Source organism: Diabrotica undecimpunctata, chromosome 10 (assembly GCF_040954645.1).
Source record: "Diabrotica undecimpunctata isolate CICGRU chromosome 10, icDiaUnde3, whole genome shotgun sequence".
Lineage (NCBI taxonomy): Eukaryota > Metazoa > Arthropoda > Insecta > Coleoptera > Chrysomelidae > Diabrotica > Diabrotica undecimpunctata.
Window position 1 is genome coordinate 57,518,376 of NC_092812.1, and position 26,602 is coordinate 57,544,977.

The window sequence follows — 26,602 nt, forward strand, 5'->3', positions numbered from 1 at the left end:
TTCACAACTACAAGGATTATACACATATATACACTCTCTCTTGTCGTTTCCTCATTGCTGAGGATCGTGATTTCCTACAATGCGGGCTGTCAATTCTCTCCATCTCTTGCGATTTTGGGCTGCTCTCATGGACTCGGAAAACATATATACACAGATGCATATAAATCAAATGTAGGTACTGATGATGCAGTCATGACCCTAATATCGACAAATAAATACAAACTCTCTTCAGTCAACGCATCCAATGATACCAATTATGTTATACTCACAAACTCTCCAAGTTCCGTACAGCCAATCCAATATGTCTACCCAACTAATCATCTTGGTCATCAAGATAAAACAAGAAGTTCATACCGCTCAACTGAATGGAAAAAATATTATATTCTTCTGGATACAATCCCATATTGGAATTCAAGGAAATGAAAAGGCAGACAACGCTGCAAAAGAAGCTGCAAGTGATAGTACGGAGTGTACTGTGCGATATTATGTGGGAAGAAAAGAGGAAAGTGTCATCGGCTAAGCTACGCGATAGTACGAAATCGATAAAACCCTGGCTCACATTACCAACAAGTCGGAGGGACCAAGTAATATTAACGCAACTCAGACTGGGTCATACGCGATTAACTAAGCTATGCGTTTTCCAACAAACAGGAACCAAGATGTGACAACTCTAAAGAAAAGTTAGCAATCAAACATATATTAGAGAAATGTCCAGCATTAACGCCAAAGCGCATGTTGTACAATATACCCAACAATTTAAGTGATATTTTAGGTCTACAGTGCAATCTCCCAAACCAAAAAAGTTTCTTAACTTCAATTAACATTCTAAATGCTATGCACATTATATAAATGTAATACAAATTATTGTTCGCTACTATTGTTTCGGTAATAGCCAATTTGGCTGATGCGATTTTGTTAATAAAAAAAACACATCCTAAGCGTTTTCTATCAATGCCAACAAAAGTTCCCAAGTAACGGTTGTTGTAGTAATTATTTTGATTGTCAACTACCAGATAACAAAGGTGGGTGTATCTGTGATTTTTCCCAAGCTTTAAAAACGAAGACGACACTTAAAGAACCTGATATTTCATTTAATTGATCATAAGACTTGGTCTAATCATCTACTTACTAACTATACCCATCTAATAATTTCTCATATAAACAAAGTATATCGGTGCCACATATTTGCAGAAGACTAATAGAACACAGCTGGTGTAATATCTATCATGTTATATATGTGAAATCATAAATGCAGTGATAAGCTATTAAGATTATGACCATTGCCAAGATTGAAATAAGTTAATGTATTTTTAAAATATTAATTTCAGTTTACCTAGAAAATATTCTAATCAACTCTGCCAAATACAGAAATCTTGGTCCTTTTAGAATATTTAAGTAAAAATACAGACGAGAAGCCATATATGTCAAAATATTTCTGTATACTTTAGATTTTTTGATATTGTACTTTTCTTTCAACAATTACAAAATTCCCAAAAAAATTACAGCATAAATTTTCCTCTTATAAAGTTATTTGACCTAAATACTATACGTAAGTTCATTTGTAATCATTCGAACATTTAACTTGATTCAAAGCACTTGTTATATTTCTCAACAATTTTCTCCTTCTTTCTGAGCTTCTCTTATTACACACCCTGTATAATTGAGTTTTCATATACTCCTCCTACTCATGACAGTTATAAATATTATAATACCTTATTAAAGAAAAGAATAAAGTGGAAACATGCTTTAGGAATTTTGTAGCCTTAACTAAATCAAAATTCAACATGAAAATAGAGTATTTGAGATGTGATAATGCTGGAGAGAATAGTTCTAAAAGCTTTAAAGATTTTTGTCCTAGTAAAGGAATAACTATACAATATTCTGTATTCTGATTAGCGGAAAAATACAATCGTATTATTTTAGATAAATCCAGATGTTTAATTTTTGGACAGCGGTCAATTTGGTTGACGGTTGACAAGTCATTTTGGGGAGAAGCTGTATTGGCTGCTGTGTACTTAACAAATAGAACTCCTACAAGAAAATTGCCTAATGACTATACACCAGCTGAAGTTTGGTATGGTTACAAATCTGATATAAACAAAACTAAATTATTGGGATGTAATGCTTACGCAAATTTTCCTGAAGAAGATCGATTTGGGAAGTTTGCTAAGAGATTAAGAAAATGTATTTTTATTGGCTATTGTGACAATGGATACCGCCTCTGAGACCCTCTAAAACGAGCAGTGTTTACATCTTGTTCAGTTAGACTCCAGTTTATGTGCGATAAGACGTATTAATGAAGGTATGGATGAGCAAACTACTACTGAACCTGTTAAAATTTAACCTGAAATAATAGAACCTCATAATAATCAAGGAAACGAGATACATAGAAGTTCAAGAGATAGACGTATGCCTTTTTATCTTAACGACTACTGGGTACGATGATGGATGATGAACATCTTGTGTAAATTTCAGTTCATATAATACTTTTATTTGCAAATATAAGATGGGAGATTTTGAGTAGGAGCAGGTTAAGTTCTAGTTGCCATTTATGATGAGGTAAAGATCGATATAAGCTCAGATTACGAGCATAGAGAAGACTTAGAAAATGAGAACTCAGTGGAAGAAAATTCCAAGATCAGCGAAGAATAAAACCAAGACGCCAGCGAATACATTAACTTTGAAACTGATTGCAATTATGGTCTTTATTGCTTGGGAAAGGAAAAAAAGTACAAAATAGTGTAAAATGCCAGCTGCATAAAAGAAACTGTAAAAACTCGTGCTCATTCACTCGAATTCAATCACCAAATGTTCAAAGAGAGTTTAGAGAAGCGAAAAGCCCCTTGAACTGTTGAAAATTGTTTGTAACATACGATATGCTACAAGAAGTTCTGCTAAGGTCTAAATCCATTCAGTAACTTTGTGATTTATTTGATCTGATACATTTGGCCGGATTCTATCGTTGAGGAAGGCAAAACTTAGATTATCTTTAGGCTACAGATGATACAGGTATAGTTACATTTAGAAAAACGATGCCTCCATATAAATCTAGGTTTCTTTTGACAGCACTGAGATTTAATGGACCTGAGCGTCAAAAATTCGATAAGCTAGCCACCATTAGATATAAATAAATATTTTGCACATATTATAGGGTTTTTCAACGTAAATAAAATGTAGATCTGACTATGTTAAAAAATGATGCTTAAATCTCCCTATAACTAATGTTTACAATGAACTTTTCACGGACCGAATACTTTTTGTTACAAAGTATGATTCATTAGGATTTTATTTTAAAATTCACTTGTAAATATTTGGTAAATGATATATGGATATTCAGTATCCCCTTCCCACTCGCAGAGACCAATAATCTCTCTATTTTAAGAACGCCGTTCAAAAATAAAGTTTATTTACATTCTGCTATGTGACACTGGACCGGCAATATTAAAATGCTTTAAAAATTAGAAAAAAATGCTGCGATTCCCATAACACATTAATTTAACAGATGATTTTCATGTGTATTTTAATTTTTAGCGTTGCAAAGAGTGGTAAAAATATAATAACTATTTTATATGGGGTTAAGCGGTTAAGCCACAATTGATTGTAACGAAAATTACATTTTTAAATAGCGTTTCAGATTTTCACTCCAGAAATTGTTTTAAAAAAGATATTTAAAAAATTGTACGAAAACAACCAACAGATTAAGTTGGGTTATGTTTTTCAAAACTGAGGGTGGTGTATTTACACTAGGAATATTAAATTCTGAATGTTTTGTGTATTTTATTTGTTTGTATTATATGTGTTTAACGTAGATTATGTGTTTGTGTATTGTGTGTTGCATATTTATTGTGTATAATTCTGTTACTCCAGTGAATAAGTGGTTAAGTCAATTTTTTGCCAAAATGGGTTTAGTGCACTAATGAGTACAGAATGGCTTCTGGGATAGGTTAACTCGATTTGACGTATTTTGGTCCACTGTGCATAACTGGTTAACTATAATATAATTACATCATGAAATTTTCTGACTAATTTACGATCTAAAGCAGATATCTATCTAGCAGATAAAGCGTAGTTTATAGACTAGTCGTTAGATAGCGTTGTATGTACATTTATTGAATTTTTAAAGAACACTATGGGGGGAAGCACAAGCTCATATAACGATATTCATTTTTATTTTTATTCTGTGCCCCATAACATTAGTTCTTCATAGTATTTCTGCATTGTATTTAAAAGATGGATTCCCGATTCGGGATGGATCCCGAATTAAGAGAATTAAAAGAAAAAGTTTTGACAAAAGGTTGTGCTGCCTGTTTTTGATTCAGACAAACTAAAAGACAATAATGATAGCGATTTAATGCAAAGTAAGGTACTTATTTAGATCTCTACAAAACATTTTTAGAACAGTTCTTTGTTTTAAATGTGGATGTCGCAAATACATCATCAGCTAATAATAACGTTGCCATTGATGTGTTGGAAGATTTCGATTCAGATGATAGCATTGCTGATCCGATTTATTTACCACCACCCGGATATTCAAGCTCTTCAGATGAAGGAACCTCCAACCCTAAGCGGACGAAAGAAACAAATCTGTGCCAAGAAGACAACAATGGAAGCAATTCATGTAACACTGAAGTTGTTGAGGTAAGAACTAATAATAAAAAATATATTAAAAAGGCCAGATCCAGAGGTCAAAGAGCTGAATGCAAAAAATTGAGAAATTTAGGAAAATCATATAAAACTGAAAAAGGAAAAATAATTTCTGAAAGAACAAGGGGTACTTTAAAATCATGTAGAATGAAATGCAATGAGTTACGTTGCAAAGGGCCAAGAAAAAAACCAATTTAAAAATAAATTATCTTAACGACTGGGCACAGTTAATCAGAATTGCTAAACAGAAAAATCCCTTTGACATTGTGATGATATTGAAAGAGAATTTCTTTGATTTCACTTCACTTGTGACGAAACATGGCCCTTACATTATTAAAAAAATTGATATTGATGGCGAAAGGTTTCTGTGGAAACCTGTCCAATAGCTTCAATATGCTCAAAGCGGCGGCCAAATTTCATTTAAATGCTCATTAAGACAAAAAGATCGTTTCAAAACAATAAATTTTGTTCGTAGAGGACGTTCAACTGGATTATTTAATTTACCTAACATTAACAACGAATCAATTGCGATAGCCACAGAAAAGAAAAAAGACTTATTGTCTTTATTGCCTTTAATAGATTCTTCATTCCATGCATTTTATCAAAACCTAAAAACGAAAAACGATATCGCCAATGATCCTGACCTGGAGGAATTGGATCCTGACCAAGATACACAACCTAATTCAGAATAAATGTTTTTAAACTTACTGTAAAACTGTTTTTGGTAAATTTTAAATAAAGAAATATTCTTTTTTTATGTTTTAAGTTATTAAACCAAAAAATAAAATACATAGATTGGCTTATTTTCAATAATATATTGAGGTGAATAATTGGGTAAGTCGATGGCGAATAAATGGTTAAGTCTCATATCTCATTATCCTAATCACTTAGTAGTTACAGAATGAGACCAATAATACGTTTGTATTCTATCATATTTTTAAATATCATTTTGTTGTCGTCCTAGCGTTAAAGACAAAAAAATTGAGTGACTGTATATGGCAATTGATTTTATTCCCCGTCGCAAGGTCACGGGCAAATCACTAGGTTATTATATAAGGCGGTGGTATATAATAAACGCTGTACGCCGCGTATAGCGTTTTCTGTATTTTTAGAATTTAAATAATATTTTTGAAATTGAAAAAAGTTATTTTATTATTTATATTTTAAACAAATTATATTATATTAAAATAATTTAATAAATTATTATGTTCACTTCAACGCCACCTGCTAACGTATGAACAAAGCATACGTTGTTTACTATTAATTTTATATAAAGGCTTTTTATCAAATTCACTTTTTTAATATAAAAAAATAAGCTGCAGGAAGCAACTTTAATTTAACAAAATACTAGTAAATTAAATAAGAAATAAGCATCTACATCACGCAAAATATTTAAACGAAATGTTCTCGGTACGAAAAGTTGGAGGATATAATATATAATAACATATATTATATGTCACTTTGCAGTTCCATTGTTGATATAAAATAAAATTCCACGCTCTATCTAATATTTTGAATTAAAGGTAAATGAAACGCTGTTGAAATATAGGCAACTACTATTTTTAATGTGTGGGAAGTGTTAGGTAAGAGAAAGTATTTCAAACATACCTCAAATTTTGACTCAGTATTTACAGTGTTTTATTATTAGTAAAACGATGCTCAGCATAGATATTTCCCAGCTAATTTTATTTACGATTGTGCACCTGTCTTCTTTATATCTCTTGAGTTTGCTGCTGCTACATCGCATCGCTTTGAGTAAGACAGAGTGCGATGACAGAAATATTAATCCAGAACTTATCAACAGACACGTCTGGCGGAAAAAGTTAATTTAGAAATTTTGAACAGTCACTGAAAATTAAAAAACAATCAGCATTCCGCAAGTCGACATTTAAATAAAAGCGACGCTTGGTATAAACATCAGAATTCTTCCATATTTTTGGAATATCTTTGTATAAACAATACTAACTTTTAAGAACCAGGGATTAAATGAATATTATACAGGGTATAATAAAAAAGGAAGAAGTTTGGTTTTTGAACAGGGCGTACTTCCGGTGTTTACTTATGGTGCATAAACTTTAGCACTCACTAAAAAATCTGTGAAACAAATCAGAGTAACTCAGCGAGTCATGGAGCGATCGATGTTGGGGTTAACATTCAGAGATAGACTCCCAAATGTAATTATAAGAGCCAGAACAGAATTCAAAGATACTGTAGAAAGAATAGCATACATCAAGTGGAATTGGGTTGAACACGTGGCAAGAAATGGTGGAGTGGCGTCCTAGGTTTGATGGAAATAGAAGTAGAGGTAAACGTCCAAGACGACGGAGCCATGCTGTTAAGAGAGTCACAACTCACTGGATTCATACGGCATAAGGTCACCAGCAGTAGACTACTAAGAAAGGCTTATGTTCAGTAGTGTATCCTACAAGCTGCATGGCGATGATGATGATCCTTCAAAAAAAGTAACGAAATCTTTCTTACAGATATAGCTTCACTATTTTACAAAATAACCAATAAATAAAATGAATAACCGATATGTAGTTTAAATGATACTATTTCTCAGTTATTCTGCCATAATTTCTACTGAATACACGCCTTTTTCGGAAAATCCCAGAAGAAAAAGTTAATAGGTTTAATATATGGACCTCTGGATGGCCAAGAAATAGGCGCATCAGGATCTCTTTCAATCTAACGTCCGGGGTACTGTCCGAAAAGATATTCCCTACCTTTGTTATTGTAATATACCGGAACGTTGTTCTGTAAAAACCAGATATTTTGCTTGATTGCGATATTTCGGCCTTCTACCTTTCCTTCTACTATCAATAGTTTCATGAGTTCCACGACCAAAATTACCCAGAATGAAATGCATATCTGCCATTTCTGAAAACGTGTACCCATAAAACTCTGAATTGTAAAATTCGTGATCTTGCTGTAAATATAAAAAGTCAAGAAATTAACATATTGCTGGTGTCCTACCTGCTTAATGCCCCAATATTTTTGTCGGGCAACATTTTCCACGCATTTTCCAGTTATTATCTACCAATCAGGCAAAAAAATATAATTCTATTCATAATATTTATGATCATTGCCAGATTGACGCTTTTTTACGACCTCTGAAAGGAAAACGCCGTAGTTTAGATATTCCAACCATGAAAAAAAATGTCCGTCACGATATTTCCAAGTAATTCACAAAGTTACAGCTTCCTATTTTTCTACTACTTCTTAGGATAATCATCTGTAGATTACACACAAAAGTTCAAAGAACCTGATATATTCACACTTTAATAGTTGGGGCATGTTTGCGTTTTTCTGCTTCATCTAATCTCACCAAGAATTAAAAATAGAAACATACTTATTCATTACTATTCAATTTTTGATGGACATTACAATGTGTTGCTATAAATATCCATCACTTGGTTAAATATTGTACTAGAAATCTTGTCTTTCTGAATTACATTATGTTTATATTGTTATTTCACCGCATATCACTGTTTTTATCTCTAGTTATTATGTTTTGGTCTGTGAGTCCCCACTTAGGGCTTTACTTCTTTAGAAATGTTCAGTTCACTGCTTAAAATTTATTAATTTTATATCACTTTACCTTAAACCCAAAACAAAGGTATATTAGTTTTATTTTCTGTATAAGTCTTGAATAGCAATGACTATGTTTTTATTAATTAACTTTATAATTTATTTCATACATATATTTTGCTTGTAAATTATTTTTTCTACATTGTATTATATGTAAAATGTACAGGACCAGCTGCTACATTATCTTACATTTAATACTGTTAACTAATTGGAAGCAACACGATGCATACGATCATTTTGGCTAACCGTTCTGCAGTCACCGATTGTGTTCCTGACTCAAAGCCGAAGTGATGACAGCTGAGTGATTGATATGTAAGTGTTAGTTGAGAAAACTGTTGAGCTGTGACATAAATCGTCTGTTTTATGTGATTGGTGGCAGAGTATTATGAGTGTTTTGTTAGTGAAATGATTGGAGATTAATCGCTGTGTCAATTTAACGTTAAAGTAATGGGGAGATGTTAATGATTTGGTTTAACAGTAACGTATTTTATTACGGTTTAAACAAAATGTTTAAGGTTAAAACTTTATTATTGAAGATTTAAATTTAAACATATTTGACAGGTTTAGAGTAGAAAACTTTATTCTTTAGCTTTTTAAAAGCTAAAACTTAACAATATGTTCCAATTTTATAGTAGTGAACGTACAATAAGTTTAAGGTACTATTACCGTCTAGAATGGTAAAAAATGACACATTTTCAATATTTGTTTTGTATCTTATCTATGATATATATGGCAATTAAACTTCTTTTATATTAGTATACAACTTTTAAAGATTACAAAAAATTATTTTTCTTTTTTTTTCCCAATGTTTCCGTATTTTAAACATGGCGCCAAAAATTTTTGACGGCGCCAAAAAAACATAAAATTCGAGAAGAGTTTTAAAAAAGAAGTGCTTTTACGTGATAGTTTACTAGAAAAATTGAAAATTAAAAAAAAAAAAATGTCAGACATTTGAAAAAATTGTTCAAAAATTGACCATTTTTTTAAAATTTTTTAGTCACAAAAATGTTATTATTATTTTTTTTGGTCAAATTGCGGTAAACTATACTAGAGGAAACTAAAGCAAACACAATGCATCAAGGTCTATTAAAATAGACCGACTAGATTCATAAATTAAGTGGTACGTTCTCTTGTAAGGAATGGGCGTATGGACGTTTAGGACCAGATCCATTAACATACTTAAAATTTTTAAGATGTGCCTGCGCCGAATGCTTGGAATATCATCATTTGTTGAAAGGCAAAGAGCCCTAGAGGGAGATTTTAACAATGTATCCTTTGATGGAAGCGCTTAAAAGACTAGGTTCCTACTTTCATATGTGAGTGGCCACAAGAGGCTCTATTAGTTGTCTGTGTCCACTCGGATCCATCGTGTCTTCACAACTTCACTAAGCGAAGTCACCATTTAAGCGAAGGAAGTAAGTAATTCCGCATAGAGAGAAGTAGTGTCTCCATTGTTGTGGTCACACCAATGTACGACTTCTAAATGAAGATCACTATAAAAAGTATATCCCCCAGTACTCAATGAAATGGAAATTTTATTTATAGACACTTTCTTTGGAATTGGAAACAGACAGAAAGGAGCAGGTATTGACGAATGCTTAAAAATATATAGTGGTAGAATATTCTAGAACAGAAACAGGCTAAACAGTTTGTTAAAGAACTTTCGGCCAAGTTCATAGGAGACTCAAAAACAGCTGAAAGGCTGTTAAGATGACCGGTCCCTGTAGGCTCAAAAAATAGTTCTGGCTTATAGGCTTCCCAGAAGAGATGTTCGTCAAGGAACAATGGAAATCTACGTCATCTTCCGGACGTTGACTATCAACATAGCTACCCTTACTTTGCTGGCAGCTATTATTAATGGTCCGCTGATAGATGTGTTGAACAATTTTTTCAGATTTTGAAGTCAATAAATCCTTCTTCTCCCTGGTGCTTTTTTTCTATACATCTTGCCCTCAAGAACTACTTGCAACAAGCCATATCTCTGCTCATTTCTCAGAATATGGCCAAGATTCTAATTAGGGTTTTTCTATGAGTGATTTTGCATTCCTTTCCCATTCTACGTAAAACCTCGATATCGACCACCCAATCTCTCAATGTCACAATTAAGACTGTTCACTATTCAAGATTGTTCAATACCTTACCAAGAGAGCAAGGCTGGATTAGGTGCTATAAATGACCAAGGAAATACACTCAATATGTAAGTAATATAATCTTTTAATCTAGAGTTTGTAAATTTTAGATCATCGTCATTATAATCATCATCATTATCATCATCATTCTCAGCGTATTCTATCGATATACACAGTCTTCATTTCTGCCCACGATTGTCTAAAATACGCTCAGGGTACTAAATCCACTTCTGAAGCCAGCTTGCACTCTTGCAGCATCGAACGCATTTGTCAATCTGTTGTTAATGATCTTTGCTACCTTTCTTATTAACGAGCATTTTGTTAGCTGTTTTCCAGTTGTCTTGTATGCATATTGATCTAAGGCAGTTCGTAAATATGCCCACTAAGATTTTGCAGGTATTTTTGTCAGCGTATTTAAGCAGTTCTAGTGTTATGCCATCTATTCCAGCTGCTTTACCGATTTTCATTTTTGTAATTGTCGATTCTTCTTCTTCTGGAAGGACTTCTGATACATCTTGGTCACTGATTGCTTCTTCAAGTGTTTCAGAAGTTTTGTATATTTCGCTGTAGAATTTAGCCACGAGTTGTATTATTTTATCTGCCTGTAATCCTAGTGTCTTCGTTTGTTAGAGCAACGATTTGCTTCTTTCCAATGATATGTAATTAGTAATTTGGCTTCTATAACTAAAATTATCCCGATATCTTAAGTACCGAATTCAGTAATTTTTTGTTTGTTTTAATTCTATTGAAATTCATCAAAGTAAGAATTTTATATAATTTTCTTATCTTCGCTAGAACGTTTATTTACAATTTCTTTTATTTTTGACACACGTACATACAATTCCAACGGAAAATAAATTATCAACTTGTGGCACAAAATATGTACTGAAATCAAGGACACTTTAGAATTTTTATTTTAATTTTAGAATTGTTGGCAAATCTTCTAGCTGTATTACGACAAAAGGTGCAATGATAAATACAATTTTTGGTTTATTAAAAAATGATCTCTGGTTATATGATTTCAATAACTGAGCATCATTTTAAATTTTAACGTATCGTAATAAAAGTTGAAAGGACTCGCGTTAAAATCTATAATATCTTGATTACATCTTTGAGTATAATCGTAAGATTTATCGATCCAAATACATAAATTTCAATAAAACCATTTCGCTTTATAATAAATTATCTATTTCTGGCAAAAAATTACTATTTGCATGCGGAACGCAGTAAATAACACTTATTTTTGAGTATGCATAAAATTAGACAAAATTATTGCTTCGCAGTATCAAATAACGCAGGCTCGACATATTTTTTATAGCAAACACATTGTATTAAACCATCAAAAACTGCTCAGGAACAAACAAAAACTACCACATACACTTTTATACAGCTTATGTCATTCTAATGAAAATAAATATAAAAATTGTTTCTATACAATAATTAGTGAAGATTCAAATGTTACTAGAACTGTATAACACGTCATAACCATCAGAAAAACGGCAATAAGTGATATATTATAAAGATTTTTTTATAAATTTGTTTTATTTCATGTTTACAATTCTCCAATTATCCAAATAAAAAAACAGAGAACAATATCTCTGGTATGTATTCAATGCAACAGTCTGCAACGATCTAGTTTATTGTACCCAAAAAGAAGCGAGGCATCTAGAGGTTCAACTTGATAACAGATTTAATTTTACAACACATATAGAAAGGACCAATAGAGCTGAGGAGAAGACTGCTGCTTTAGTAACGATGATGCCAAACACAGGGGGTCAAGTTCATAAAGAAAGAAGGAAGATGTATTTAGAAATAGTACATTCTACAATTCTATACGTGGTCCCAGTCTGGGAGAAAGTAATAAAGAAAAAAAAAGTACACATTGATGACGGTAAAGGTACAAAGAAAACCACTGTTAAGCATGGTAAGCGTCTACAGTACATTTTTATCAATTGCTGTATAAATAATAGCAGGGATAATTATTCGTAAAGGAGAGGAAAGATACAAAAAAGATCAGGGAAGAAAGCACAAAAAATAATGTGGAAATTGACAGAGAAAGTGCTCCAAAAAAGAACTAACGCAAATTGGACGAGGATGCTTGTCAAAATTTTATTTCACACAATTGTTAACAACCCATTGGTATGTATAGCAGGGATTTTACCAATCCAATTAATGATAAAGAAGGATGACTATGTACAATGAAAGAAAGTGGATATAAAGAAGATCAGGGAGAAAAGCAGACAAAATAGTGTTAGGGAAAGTAGTTCGAAAAAAGAACTAAACCAAATTGGACGAGAATGCTTGGCCAAATTTTATTTCACTGTTAACGAGCCATGGGTCTGTATAGCAGGGATTTTACAAATCCAATTAATGGTAAAGGAGAGGGGGACTATGTACAAAGAAAGAAGAAGGATATAAAAAAGATCAGGCAGAAAAGCAGAAAAATAGTGTGAGAAGTGTGTGGAGCCATGGGTCCCTTAGGACCTATACTTATAAAATAGAAGAGGCAAATGACGATCTATGCGTAATGTATGGGGTGGAGGACGTGCCAGAAAATTGCGTTTTTGCATGCAGTTAATTCAGCCAGGAAACGGAAAAATTGGTAAAAAAAATAGAAAAGCATCACACAAGAAACCACAATAAGAAATCCATAGCCAGCAAAAAACTTTAACATAACAGTAAGGACTACCACGGAAATTATAAAAAGAAAGTAGAAGATGAAAGGGTGCAAGAAAATAGGTTAAACTAAAAAAAACTGAATAAATATACTTGATTCAAAAACCAACATACTCGACGGTACATTCTAAAAGAATAATTCCAAATATGCCGTAGAAGATAAAGGTATTTAGTGGGTAAGGTCAGGTTTGCACACTTCAAGTGATGTACCTGAAATTCTACACTACTCCAAAGAGAAAGGACAGCTAGGGTGAACCTTCAACTGTAGTAAAAAATACTAGTAAATTTTTTTAAGTGACTTGGGATTCAAAATACAGATAAACTAATACACGTACTTATCATAAGATGAATAAAATCTAATAGAAATTATTGGTAGCTTAAAAAAGAGAGTAGGGGTATGCTACATGATTTTCTGAAAAAGGAGTAGAGAATGGTAAGAAAAAAAAGTATTACAACAGGGTTTTTAATAGTTTTGTAAAAACTTTTTTTTGGAGAAAAAAAATTTTCTGCCGAAATGTAAATTAGTGTAGAAACGAACAAAATTATATACTATACAAAATAAAATAAAATAATACAATAAGTATGTTGGTCATCAATAAAAAACAATAAAAGGAAGCCGGTATTGGAGCGGTTACTTACGTAATAAAAACTGAAAAAAGAAAAGATAAATGAGGATGTAATTGGTTTTTGATAGAACTTTTATTAAATAACAAAATAAAGGTCTGCCCGTGCTTATTTTTGTTTAAAAATTATACAAAATATGATCTAAAGTAGACACAACTTTATAAAAAATAGCCAAGATATACTAAAATTCGAGGTAAAGCTATTCATTATTAAAAAGGCGATGAATCTGGAAAAATGCTGATTAAAGACAAATGATTTTTAAATAAAATAAAACAATTAAGAAGAAGAATAAAAATACGGCACACAGAATAGAAAGTAATGAAAAATGCAGATGAATAAATCAAGTGAAAGCAAATATTTTTCGTAGAAAATATGTGTCACAAAAGAAAATGAGTAAGTCTCTCACGTGGTATAATCTTATGACAGGAAATTTGAAATCATATTAATGGAATTTTTCCCAGCACAAAATTTTTCAACTGAATATAAATATATGTTATGTTAAACAAAAGATGTTTAATTTAAAATAGAAATATTATTTTTTTAAATCAAATACTAATGATAGTTTTATGTGGTTGTTTGCATTTCAAAATTACGCTGTATCTTTCAGCAAAGCATGGACTTAAAAATAAACTTTTCTAAATTTAATGTAACCGAAGAAAATTTTAATATTTTGATTAGCTAAAAACACAAACACTTACATACCGCTAGAAAAATCGCAACACAAAACACGCTTTCTCTGTCAAACGTACCTTACAAATCCTAGCTAAAAGTGTTCACAAGACTGAAACAATTAAATTAACATAGATCTAAAATTTACAAATCTGGTGGGTGCCAGAAGAGAAGAAGCTCCCATTCGGTAGCGTTCGATTATCCTCGTGGAAATATTCAATTTCAAGAGAAAAAAAGTAGAAAAACACTGTGGTAATTAGAGTGGATATGTTTTAATTTTTCGGGAGATTCTAGGCATGTTTATTAAATTCTATTTTTATGTTCAAATTCTCTTTGATTTACAAATTATATATGCGGCATTATAGCTGGGGGTGGAGCGTCGCTTTCATTTTAGTTTCAGAAGGGGGGAGATGCGACCGTAGAAACGTCGGATCCTGTGACAATCTTGTCTAGCCAAATATTTTAGATTTAACTTAAGCTCGAGCTCTCTGGCGAGGATGATACTCCTACAAAAATGTTGCTTTTATTTGAGACAGCCGCGTATCTATTAATTATACTGGAAACGCCAATGTAATTTCAATCCCGGACACATTTAAAAATAAAACGTTCACAGGAATGATTTAAGAAAACATGGAAAAGAAAGGCGTTGACAATTAAAAGAAATTGAAATTGTTCTTGTGGCAACTTAATGTAATTTAATATTTTTGTTGAAATAATGTTTAATAAATGTTAAAATATATTTATTTTGAAAAAAAATTTGGTTTTTGTTACGTGGTGAAAAATTCTTCTAATAATTTAATTCCTTCAAATCATTCGATGTTCTTCTAAGAACGAATTTTCGTTAGAACTAGTTATTTTGGCTCTATCGTATAAGGATTTAATGATTTCCTTTTTAATATTGACGTTGTGATTTGATTTGTAATTTAGATATCTGTTGGTGTGTGTATTGCTTGACCTGAGTCTCATCCAGTATCCTTCTTTGAAATTAAAACATCTAGAAAGTGTGCTATCATATTCCTTTTCAATGGTAAATGTTATTGTCTCTTCTTTATCGTTTATATTCTTTCATTCCACAAATGAAAATGTAGCCATATATTTTTTGAAAGATGTACACTCTCCTTGCGACTCTTTCTTTTAGTACCTGTTAATGATACTGAAATCAGGAATGAAAAAATTCAGACTGCCCGGATTTTTATTTCTTAAACAAAAAAATAATTGTGGAAACAATCGATATAATTATTGACAAATTAATTATACTTTATAATAATTGTCTTACTGAATGGATTTTCCCAGATGTATTAAGTAACAAAAGTGTTCAAAAAGGGAGCTTTAGATGAAATTGGAAATTATCGTCCCATCTAAATCATTCCCATTTTCGGCAAAATTTTCTATAGAGTATTCTAAATGTTCGTTTGATAGAATATCTAGAAAAATACAAAATACTTCACTGTGAGATATAGTTGATGAGATTTGTAGGAAGGTAATTTTGTGTCTTTGACATTGTGTGACTTATCCAAAGCTTTTGACTGTGTTTCGCATGAATTACTATTGGAAAAAATGCATAAATACGGTATTAGGGGAAACACTCTTAATCTATTTAGATCATACTTAACAAATAGAAAACAGGCAGTTTTTCTTCATAACAGCTATTCTGAGTCTAACCCGTGGGGTTCCTCAAGGTTCTATATGTTTGCTTCGCAGATGATACAACTCTCATTAATACAGATATTAATCAGCATAATTTAAAAATTAAAATGGATAGTGATATCCAGAAAGCAAAAAACTGGTTTTTACATAATGGGCTGAAGCTAAATGAAAAGAAAAACCAGAATTTGATTTTTAGTTACGATTGGAAGTATATCTCAAGAAATAGTGTTAAACTATTAGGAATCTTTCTAGATGATAATTTGGATTGGAGTGTGCATACAGATTACTTAAGTTTTAGACTTGCTACGAGTATATTTTTAATACGCAACTTAGTTTACAGGGCCTGCGTAGCGCAAGCGGTAGGATGCTTGCCTCGCATGCCGGTGGTCCGGAGTTCGAATCCTACCGCCGGCAAGAACAACTAGACATTTTTAAAAATGTCTATAGGCCCCAGGTCGACTCAGCCTGAATAAAATGAGTACCTTGGGTAAAACCAGGGGTAATAATAGGCGGTTGAAGCGTAGCACTGGCCATGTTACCTTTCTTGTATACCGTAGGCCCTAGATATAGCAGACTACCCTGCTATACTCCCAAAGCCGCGAAGCGGTATAAAACGGGAGACTATTATATTACTTAGTTTACATGATTCCTAAAAGTACCTTTAGAATGTGCTACTTTGCACGGAATGCCTTCTCGAAATCAATGAAACATGCATACACATCGCAGTTAACATCCCTGGCTCTCTGTATTAGAACTTGCAAACTAAAAAGTGCTTCCCTCGTTCCGAGTCCTGCTCTGAATCCAAATTGAACTTCACTCAGGTGTTCTTCTAATTTGGTGTACATGCGCGAGTGAATAATAGAAAGGAGTACTTTCAGTACATGGCTCATCAAAGTAATTAATCTATGTTCTTCACATTTTCTACCCCACAAGTAACCAGTCTCGTAGATGTTGTTAAATAGTCTCCTAAGAGCTGTGATTTGGTGTGCCTCTAATAGCATTAAAATTTCACCATACGCCTCATCAGGTCCTGGTGATTTCCCATCTTTAATCCGCTTAATGGTCATAGTTACTTCTTCGTTTGTTATTTTTGGGCCGTTGTCGTGTTGTTTATTTCAGTCGGACTTCCATCTTCGTAATTTAGATCTTCGCATTTAAAGAGATGGATTGGTCGAAAGAAACTTTCGTCCCACAGTAGAATTATTTCGCGCAGCAGCCGATGGAGAAAGGTTTCAGGAAATTGTAGACGGCCAACGTTTTAATACGAATACATCACCTAAAGAAGTATGATGGGTAAATAAATCTTTAACCGGACACTTGGAGCCAAGCCTATAATAATTTTTGTTACAATGGTTCTTAAGTTTAAGTTGATTTCATACAATCAAAATACACTATTTAATCCCCAATAAACTTGTTCAGGAAAGCACTTCAAAAATAGTAACAATGACATTGAACATGAGTATTTCACTTAATAATGTATAAATTTTCTCAGACCATTTTAATATTATTAAAATTGTGAATAATTTTTATTAACGAAGTAAAAATCAAAATTGAAGATATCTAAAAGAAGCTGAAAATTTTCACTTACATTAAAACTATGTTTAATTATCAAAGAAGAAAAAGCACTGTAGAAATATATATTAGAGCGATACATTGTTGCAAAAGCCATTAGAAGATCTTTCAAATGAGGTGTCCCGTGATCTTGGTTTGTATTCAAAAAATCGTCGATTATGGCACTCAAAAATTAAAATTGACGTGTTTTAAGATTTTTTCAAAAGTCTTCTGGTTGTGAAGTAGTGAATTTATTACATAGATTTGCATCATACTTTATAATGTTTTATATCATTGAAATACAGGTTAGTTAATTCAAAGGATACCTGGTAAAACTATTGCAAAGTTTCTGGAAGATTTAAAAATAACGTAAACCAAAATATAAAGCAGCAACAGCAATAAGATCAATTTTAGTTATAAGCGAAAAGAAACACGACACAGACGTATCCAGGAAGAAAACAAGTATATACCTATAGTTCTAATTCCGAAATTTATAGAAAAGATAACTAGGGCATCAAGCGCAAAGCAAAGTTTAATAACATCAGTTCACTAAAAACTGGCGGTACACTTTAGACTATTTATTTTTTTAAAAGTAAGTGGTTTTATTAATACTTATACGCCTATGATAATTATTTAAAGGAAAATACTTAAGCAAAAACTTTCAAACAATAATTTTAGCTATAACACAACGGATAATTTACTCCAAATTGTTAGCAATTCAGGATACGCCTATGTGTTAATCAACCAGTTAAGTCGCCAATCTCGACACCACTCACCACTAAAGTGTAGAAACCTCCAGGTACGCTTTGACCGCCGAACTTAATATTGATGGTATATTCCCCAGCATCTGCCACGGTGTAATAGATAGTGACAGTATTGTCCCCATTATCTACTATATTAATATCCAGATCTCTACCGAAAAAACAATCACAACAATTTTTATATACAGTTCTCAAAAAAATAAACGTAAGCCCAAACTTCTTGAATAAACCACTTTAAGCATGGTACATATTATAATCTTATTCAACCATTTTTCAAAATTGGAATTTCTCAAATAAAAAACTCTATTAGATTTTGATTTGGAATCTAAGGTGAGGTTTTTTAAGCTTTCAATTTATGACTCAATGAAACTAGGCCTTTATAAAAATGGCCCTTACTTAGACCTCCCTTAAGTTTTTTCGTTAGTCTTGTTTTTAATTTTAATTTAAATATGCGCTATCAATATAGGTTTCAAATTTCATCAAAATCGGAATAAAACTAAAAAAGTTATAATATCAAAATGGGTTCCAAATAAATTTAACCCACCATGTATGGATGTATACTCGTTTATATTTACGTGTCTCTAGATGGCTTTTAACTTTACAAGTAATTTTATATTACAAGGTTTAGACAAGAAATTTGGAATTAGTTTGTTTGTGTTTAGTTTATTTTCATTTCGAGTGCATTACTGGAGCTCGACTTAAAAACTTACTAAACTCAAATTTGTGAACACTGTATAAAAAAATTATTTACCCTCCGTCAACGGACTTGATTTTACACGTAATTTTCCCTGCTCCAGCCTTTTCAGTGTTAACGATTATATGGTAAGGCTGGCCACTAGCCAGATTTTTTTCTAAACCTTCTGTAATCTTGCATTTGTCAGCCTAAGGAAATAAAAAGTACTGAAGGGGCCGACTTTTCTAAATATTTATGTCCCTCAAAGGTTTAAGTATAAGGAGTGATAAATTTCTACTAAAAATCGCAAAAACATTCAAAATTTAAAATTTTAAAAACTCGTTGATATCAAATTCTCATTATACTATATAGGATGAGTGTCAAATATTTGCCTCAAGTGCCTGAAAAACTCAATACCTTTGCCTTTTTATGACACTTCTTGATGCAAGTATCTCACAACTGCTTTCATTAAATTTGGTGATAACAATATGGAATTATATGGAAAAGTGACAAAACTTAAAAAAAAATTCAAAAGCAACATTTGAAAGATTTGACGACAAAATTTCAAAACGATTTCTTTAAAAATGAGCCGTCTCTGCTGTGCCAAAGAAGAAGGGTTTAAAAGGTAAGCTACCTTTTTATACCCACTTTTTACTTCCAATAATAACAGAAAAGTACTTTTTGTTTGTTTAAACAAACTACTCGATTAAGTAAACCAGTCAAAAATGATATAATTGCATTTTTCTAATTTATGCAACGAGGTAACCCAAATTAAAAAGAATATAAATTTTCATTGATTAAAACCGAAGATATTGCGACTTTTATATAAACTTGAAGTTAAGAATTTATAAACAAATTCCCGGTGAATTTTCGAAAAAAAGAGCTAACACTTGTTTTAAGGGTAGTATTTAGATCAAATACCGATCTTACATTGTTTATATATTGTTTATCAGTAAAAAATGACGTTTAATCTTTTGTATTTTTTTGTTGTAATACATATTATCACCAAATGTATCAAAAGCAGTTGTTAGTACCTGTATCAAAGAGTGTCTTGAAAAAATCGTTGATTCCCTGGTCTATTAAAAAAGATACATTGTATATACATACTAATACATTGTTATTTTTATTTTGTATAAGAATTACAACTTAATAATGTTGGCAATTAAAAATATTTAATTATTCAAGTGACTATATCTGATTTGGCACGTTCTTTTTAACACATTCATTATTCACGCATTGTCAACAGCATTTTAAAAATATTTTAAAAATTGAGAGCGAGCAGTCAAATATTCGTTGCATATTTTTATATCTAACATAACAAAAAAACCAAGTGTGATAAAAGCGAGAAGAAATTAAACAATAATAATGAATAAGCTCGTAACAGAATGACTTAAAATAAAAAAAAAAGAAACTATTTATAAACAGTGCGATTTATTTTGTACTTGTATCTTGTATCTGTTTTTTTTTTAGAGAAATATGTTACTTTGCAAAGTATAAGTAATTAATTAAGGGTTAAAGAAGTTGTATTTGTTAACAAAACATATGTTTTGAATTACCTGAATTGGGATTTAAATACGAAAAGGACAATAATCGAAAAGCATTAATTGAACACCAAATTCCTTCGTAAATATATGAAAAATCTTAAGAGTGTGCCTCCCAGAGACGTTTAAAATGTACGTAAACCAGAAGGGTATGACGGTAAACGTTTTATCATTGTTCACGCTGGTTCTTCGAAACAATTTGTTACTGAAGCAACTTTATTGTTTTGCTTAAAATCTAACGTAGCTGATTATCATTTGCATCCTATGTAATCCTGATCCTATGTAAATCAGACAAACAGTTCCTTGATAATCTAGTTGTACTTTTTAACAACATATATAATAGCGGTAAAATCCCGGAGAACTGGCTACAGTCAACATTATTACAATCCCGAAGAAACCAAATGCCCAAATCTGTGATGACTACCGGCTTATAAGCTTGATCAATCATGTCACTAAAGCGTTCACTAAGATCATTCATAGAAGAACATATGATAAATGTGAGTCAAATATCGCAGTTTGGTTTTCGGAAAGCACTTGGAACTAGAGAAGCAGTTTTCCAGGTGCTTATACAACGTCAGAATGAAGAATGAGGGCGGAAGGAAGCTTAAAACAAGTATTCTCGTTCTAAATTTTTGTGCAACCAATGCAAAAAACATTATTGTATTTCTTGTTTTTTCTCAACACATAATGCTGTTTTAAAATAATAAGGTGTTATATTATTACAATTATTTTTGCACATTCTGAATAAAATATTTTATTTTGTTCATAAAGTTTTATAATTTCCATATCTTTCGTAAAAACCGTCTCACATCCGATAAGGAAATATTATTTTGCTCTTTGGACCACCCTGTCCAACTTACAATGTAATTTATATAGCTGTGGGGGCACAGTTGATGCCACGGTGTCCCGAATACAAAACTGTAGTGTGGCATTAGAGTGATGCCTCATTGTCCCAAGAGTACTATTTAGTGAGGCATCATATTTATGCCACCCGGGGCTGAACGTGTTAAACTGTGTAAACACTGTTGTTTTTGTTCAGTTTGAAATTATGAAACTAACTGCAGGTAGTACCGCGGACGAAATTGTTTTCTATAAATGTTTATGTTATTAAGATATGAATACCAAATCAGATATTGCATATTAAGATTTCCGGTAAAATTCCAACTTCACATATAAAAACCTATGAGGGACATCGTAAAATCTGGTTAGTAAAAAAGTAGAAAACTTTTACTAAAAAATAGTTAGGCTAGACTTAATGTATCGTTAAAAAGCCAAACTTTTAAATGATGTCAGCTGGTAACAGCAGATTGTTTGATATATATGTAGACACACTTTTAACACCTTGGATTGATGCCAAGGGTCGATTTTTACAACAGTAACATAACTCTAACAAACACAATTAAACAAGAAAAAAATGCAAAAACTTACATTTCCGATGGCATATGCTTGAATAGCAATGGGGGTCTTCAAAACCTCTTTGTCTCCATATTTAGCATCAAGTTTATACCGCCCGCAGTCATCAGGCACAAATGTTGCACTGTAAGTACCGTCGCCATTATCTGTGAGCTTTACAGGCCTCTGTGAGCCATCAGGACCAATAATCTTGACATCTAATTCCCCATAACCTGCTTCATTTGTGTCGACCATAACAGTTGTCGGAATGGAGGCAGGAATGCCTTGGTCAAAAATGGCAGGTCCACTGAATTTAACTTTCTCTGGTTCCACTGTAGGTTTGACATGAACGGGAAATGGGCTGTTGGGAATATTTTTGTCATTGTAAAGAATTTGTGTTTGTAAGTTAGCGCCTTCGTTGGGAGGGATGTACGTCACTGTAAAAGTACCATCACTGTTGTCAACTATTTCAGGTCTCTTTGAGAGAGGTTTGGAATCAGAGGTTATATTGACGGCTACAGGAGCCGGTCCAGCTTTAGAAGCGTCAATTGTAAAACTTGTAGGTACTCCCGATCTACAATTGGATTTCTCCAAACCAGGCCCATAGGCTTTTACTAAGTGCTCGTTTGTTTCTGGTTCTACTGAGACCTTAAATGGAGAGCCCGGTATGTGATTTTCAGTAAACTTGATTGAAATATCGTATTCACCAGGTTCGGTTGGTATATATTCTACAGAGCAAGATCCGTCTCTGTTATCTTTGCAAGTCATTTTAGCTTCTGAAGGACCTTCAATAGCAAGAGAGAGACCTCCGGTTCCAGCTTCTTTAGTTTCCACAGTAAACATATTTGATTTATTAAGGATTCCCTTCTGAAGTCCAGGACCATACGCATGACACTTTCTAGCATCACATCCTCTTCTGACATTAACGATAAACGGAGATCCTGGTACAGGTACGTTATCGTAGAAAATATCTATTGTATGTTTTCCTTCTTCGAAAGGAGTATAACTTACTTTATAGGTACCGTCGATTAAAGGTATTATTAATTTTTCGACTTGTGCACCTGATGGGCTGGTTATTGTGCATGTCAATTTACCATCGTCACTCGATTTTGGAATGCTTCTGGTATCCACTATAAAATCAGTTGGAGAATCTACATGCACACCTGGAACAATGTTTCTTTATTAGAATTTTAAAAAGTTAAGGTAGCGAAACAATCTTAAATCTCATGCAGGACATTTAAACAAATTATTTCAAATGTATTACTAAAGTTAGTATAAACACACTCTAAATAAAGGGATTCGTATTTATCCCAATAAGAAGAAAAAAACATTATTTGGATTATTCTATAGCCAAGTCTACTTTGCCATTGAAAACAACATGAAACAACGTTAAAAGGAATTTGCTTATACATATAACACAATCATGTACATGCTAATAAAATGGTTAATTTTTAATACAATGTTTATTACAAATACACACTAATTTTAAGAGCAGAAAATAATGTTAATTAATGCCCGACAAGATAACTAATTATGCAGGTAATAAAACATGGCAGTATATACTTAGCTACAACAACTGAAACACATCTGTTACTGAGATTATATCAAACAGTTTCATTTGTTAACTACATACTTAACCACTGAAATAAAAAATCTAAGATGCTATATCTTAGTTTTAACCAACGAAAATTATTACCACAATTAATAATTCTATATGCATACAATACTGTTTTAATATTTTATTATTAACTCAATATAAATTAAATTAGAAAAATTAAAAATCCAAATATATGGACCCCTGCAGGCAAGGATGAAGATATAATAGAGCCATGCTAGAACAAATTGGCAATATTATTTTATAACTAAAAGACATGACATAAATATTATAATGAGCGATTAGAGAGGGAGAATAGGAGGATTGTATGGGGCGATATGTACTGAGGAAGAGGAATGAACGTGGCTCTAGGATGGTTGATTTCTGAATCAATGTGGAACTTAATATGCATATAATTGCAAATACCTTTTTCAAACTTCCTAAACGTAGATTATACACACGGAGGTCACTAGCTGCCCATCATAACAAAATAGTGACAAATTAAATAGATTATAATTATCCTCGAGAGAACAAATAGAAATTCTTTAATATCAAGCAAAACTTATCCAGAAGCCTACATATCCTCCTCTAAACTAAAGCCCCTAAAGAGCCGAAAAAATCGTGGATCAAACAAAAAACACAAATGCGGAAAAAAAGGCAAAGAAGATAATGCTGAAACTCTAACTATAGACCATAAGTGGCAAAAAATTCAACATGTTTTTATGTCAGTTGGAAAAGAAACCTTCAAACCACTTAATGAAAAAGAACCTTGGATGACAGAAGAAATTCTTGAACTTATCGAAGAACGAATTACACATAAGTTCATGAAAATATCAGAATGCAAATTCGAGAGGCAAAAGGGAGGTGGCTTTTCGACAGATGCTAGAAATAATTAGAAGATCTAAATAAAATGTATGATAGTTTTCATTTACACAAAAAAATAAAAGAAATGATAACATAATTACTGATGTGAAAGAGAGATTGCGTCAATGGACCACTTCTACTTAATAATGATAGAGGAGAACTTTCAATAGAAACCACAGAGAATACCGCACCACCAATGTTACGACAAGAAGTCATCTATTCCATTAAAAACACAAAAGACCAGGCACAGCTACTGGACCAGATGATGTACTCATTGAATTATAAAAAATAATTGATGAAGATGTTAGATATCATGATTGAACTCTTTTTAACATGAATCAGGACATGTACTTATGTTTTGTAGAATTTGAAAAGGCATTTGATAAGGTTCAACATAAAAAGCTTGCAGATATATTAAAAATTAAAAATAAATATTAATTTGATCAAAAAGTTTATGTTAAATATTATAAATAGGTTTGCAAAAGTACCTTTCTCTTTTTTTTATTAGTAGAAACAGTTAGGAAATAATGGTAACTTAAATATTTATGTATTATAGTTACAAATAATATCTTTTAAAAATAAATTTTCCAAAAAAATTAATTTTTTATTTCTTCTTCTTCATGACATGACTCTGTTTGTTTTTCAATGTGCCTCCAGTAAGTTGTTGTTCCATCGTTTTCGTGGTCTTTCTACTGATCGTCTTTCTATTGGGGAACCGTCTTTTGTAATCTTTAGTACTCTATTTGTTGTCATTCGGATTATATGATCGTTCTATTCTACTCTTCTATTTCTTACCCAGTTCTTGATGTTCTACACCTTGCATCTACGTCGTATATCTGTACTTCTAGCTCTGTCCCATAGTGTATTACCATCAATTTTTCTAAGTGTTTTCATCTCTGCTGTTTCTAACATCATTTTTGTTTTCTCTGTGTCAGGTCTTGTTTCTGCCGCGTATATCGTTTCTTTCCCGATATTTTTATTTCTCCATATTGTTTCATTAAGGCAGCCTGCGGCTCTGTTTGCTCTATTCACTAGATCTTTCACTTCAGTTTCGAGCTTTCCGTAGCTAGATAATGTGATGCCTAGATATTTAAACTCATCACTTGTTCTATTATCTGACCTTCCAGCTCCAATTGACTCCATTCAAATTATAAAAATTAATTTGTAATGTTTTTCAGTCAAGAAAAGTAATTTTAAAAATAATACGAATGGTTCAACAAAAATTAACACGTGTAGATTTGATTTTCAAATGAAAAATTATTATTTTTTTGTAAAATTTATTGTTGTGAGAATTCTTTATTACTATAATCCAGTGGTCGCCAACCTGTCGATCGCGAGCTACCGGTAGCTCGCGGAGGCAATTCTGGTAGCTCTCACAACGATTTTAATTTAAAAAATACAAACTGCAAAAATCAGAGAAGCGCCCGAAAATTCCACAAAAAAATCTAATTGTCATAATATTAAACATAAACAGCGGCAACGTTGCGGTGAGCGATCTGCCCCTGACGCCGTCAAGCTAGAATCAGCTATTTATAGAACAGACCAGCCGGAGCAGCGCGTTAGTGTTCGAGAACGATCTGGATTGCTTTGAACGGGACAAATACGCACGGCGCGGCGACATTGCGCTTAGTTTAAAACTGAACGCGTAACCAACGTCCAGCGGTTGGGTTAGTAGAGAACAACAAAAATAATATTATGGCAAGCAGTTGTAAGAAGGTAAAGACATACCACTTTCAATCGGAATGGGAAGAACAATACTTTTTTACAGAAGTTAAAGATAAAAATGTGTGTTTGTTATGTAATACTTCGGTCTCCGTTGCTAAAAAAGGAAATATTGAGAGACATCATAAAACTGTACATTCTAATTTTGAAAAATCATTCCCACTACATTCTGCCGCCAGAAAGGAGAAACTGAAACAGTTAAAAAACAGTTAATTGGACAACAATCAATATTTTTAAGAACAGTCGACAAAAATAAGGCTGCAACTGAAGCATCGTACCGTGTGTCCCAGATAATTGCACAAAAAAAGAAACCTTATGAAGACAAGGAAATGATAAAACAGGCGTTTTTAGAAGCTGCTGATTCGTTATTTGCCAACTTTAGAAAGAAAGACGAGATAGTTTCAGCTATAAAATCTATGCAACTTTCTGCTAATACAGTGATGAGGCGTGTGGAAGTAATGAACAATGATATTTTTTTACAGTTAAGAACTGACTTAGATAACTGTGTTTATTTTTCACTTCAA

The 26,602-nt window shown here is 32.3% G+C and overlaps 1 protein-coding gene across 4 annotated transcripts in view; it reads right to left on the reverse strand.

Moving 5' to 3' along the window:
• cher (filamin A protein cher) overlaps positions 1 to 26,602 on the reverse strand; it is a 250,920-nt gene that overhangs the window by 86,509 nt on the left and 137,809 nt on the right. Inside the window, exons 10-12 of one of the 4 annotated variants that reach the window (XM_072546800.1) lie at positions 21,935 to 23,061; positions 19,044 to 19,174; positions 18,308 to 18,443 (exon numbers count right to left, since the gene is read on the reverse strand). In XM_072546800.1, coding sequence (XP_072402901.1) covers positions 18,308 to 18,443; positions 19,044 to 19,174; positions 21,935 to 23,061 — 1,394 coding nt within the window. Of the gene's footprint in view, positions 1 to 14,366; positions 14,388 to 14,413; positions 14,567 to 18,307; positions 18,444 to 19,043; positions 19,175 to 21,934; positions 23,062 to 26,602 lie in introns of those variants that run through there. The other 3 variants (XM_072546795.1, XM_072546797.1, XM_072546799.1) reach the window with 3 other exon arrangements.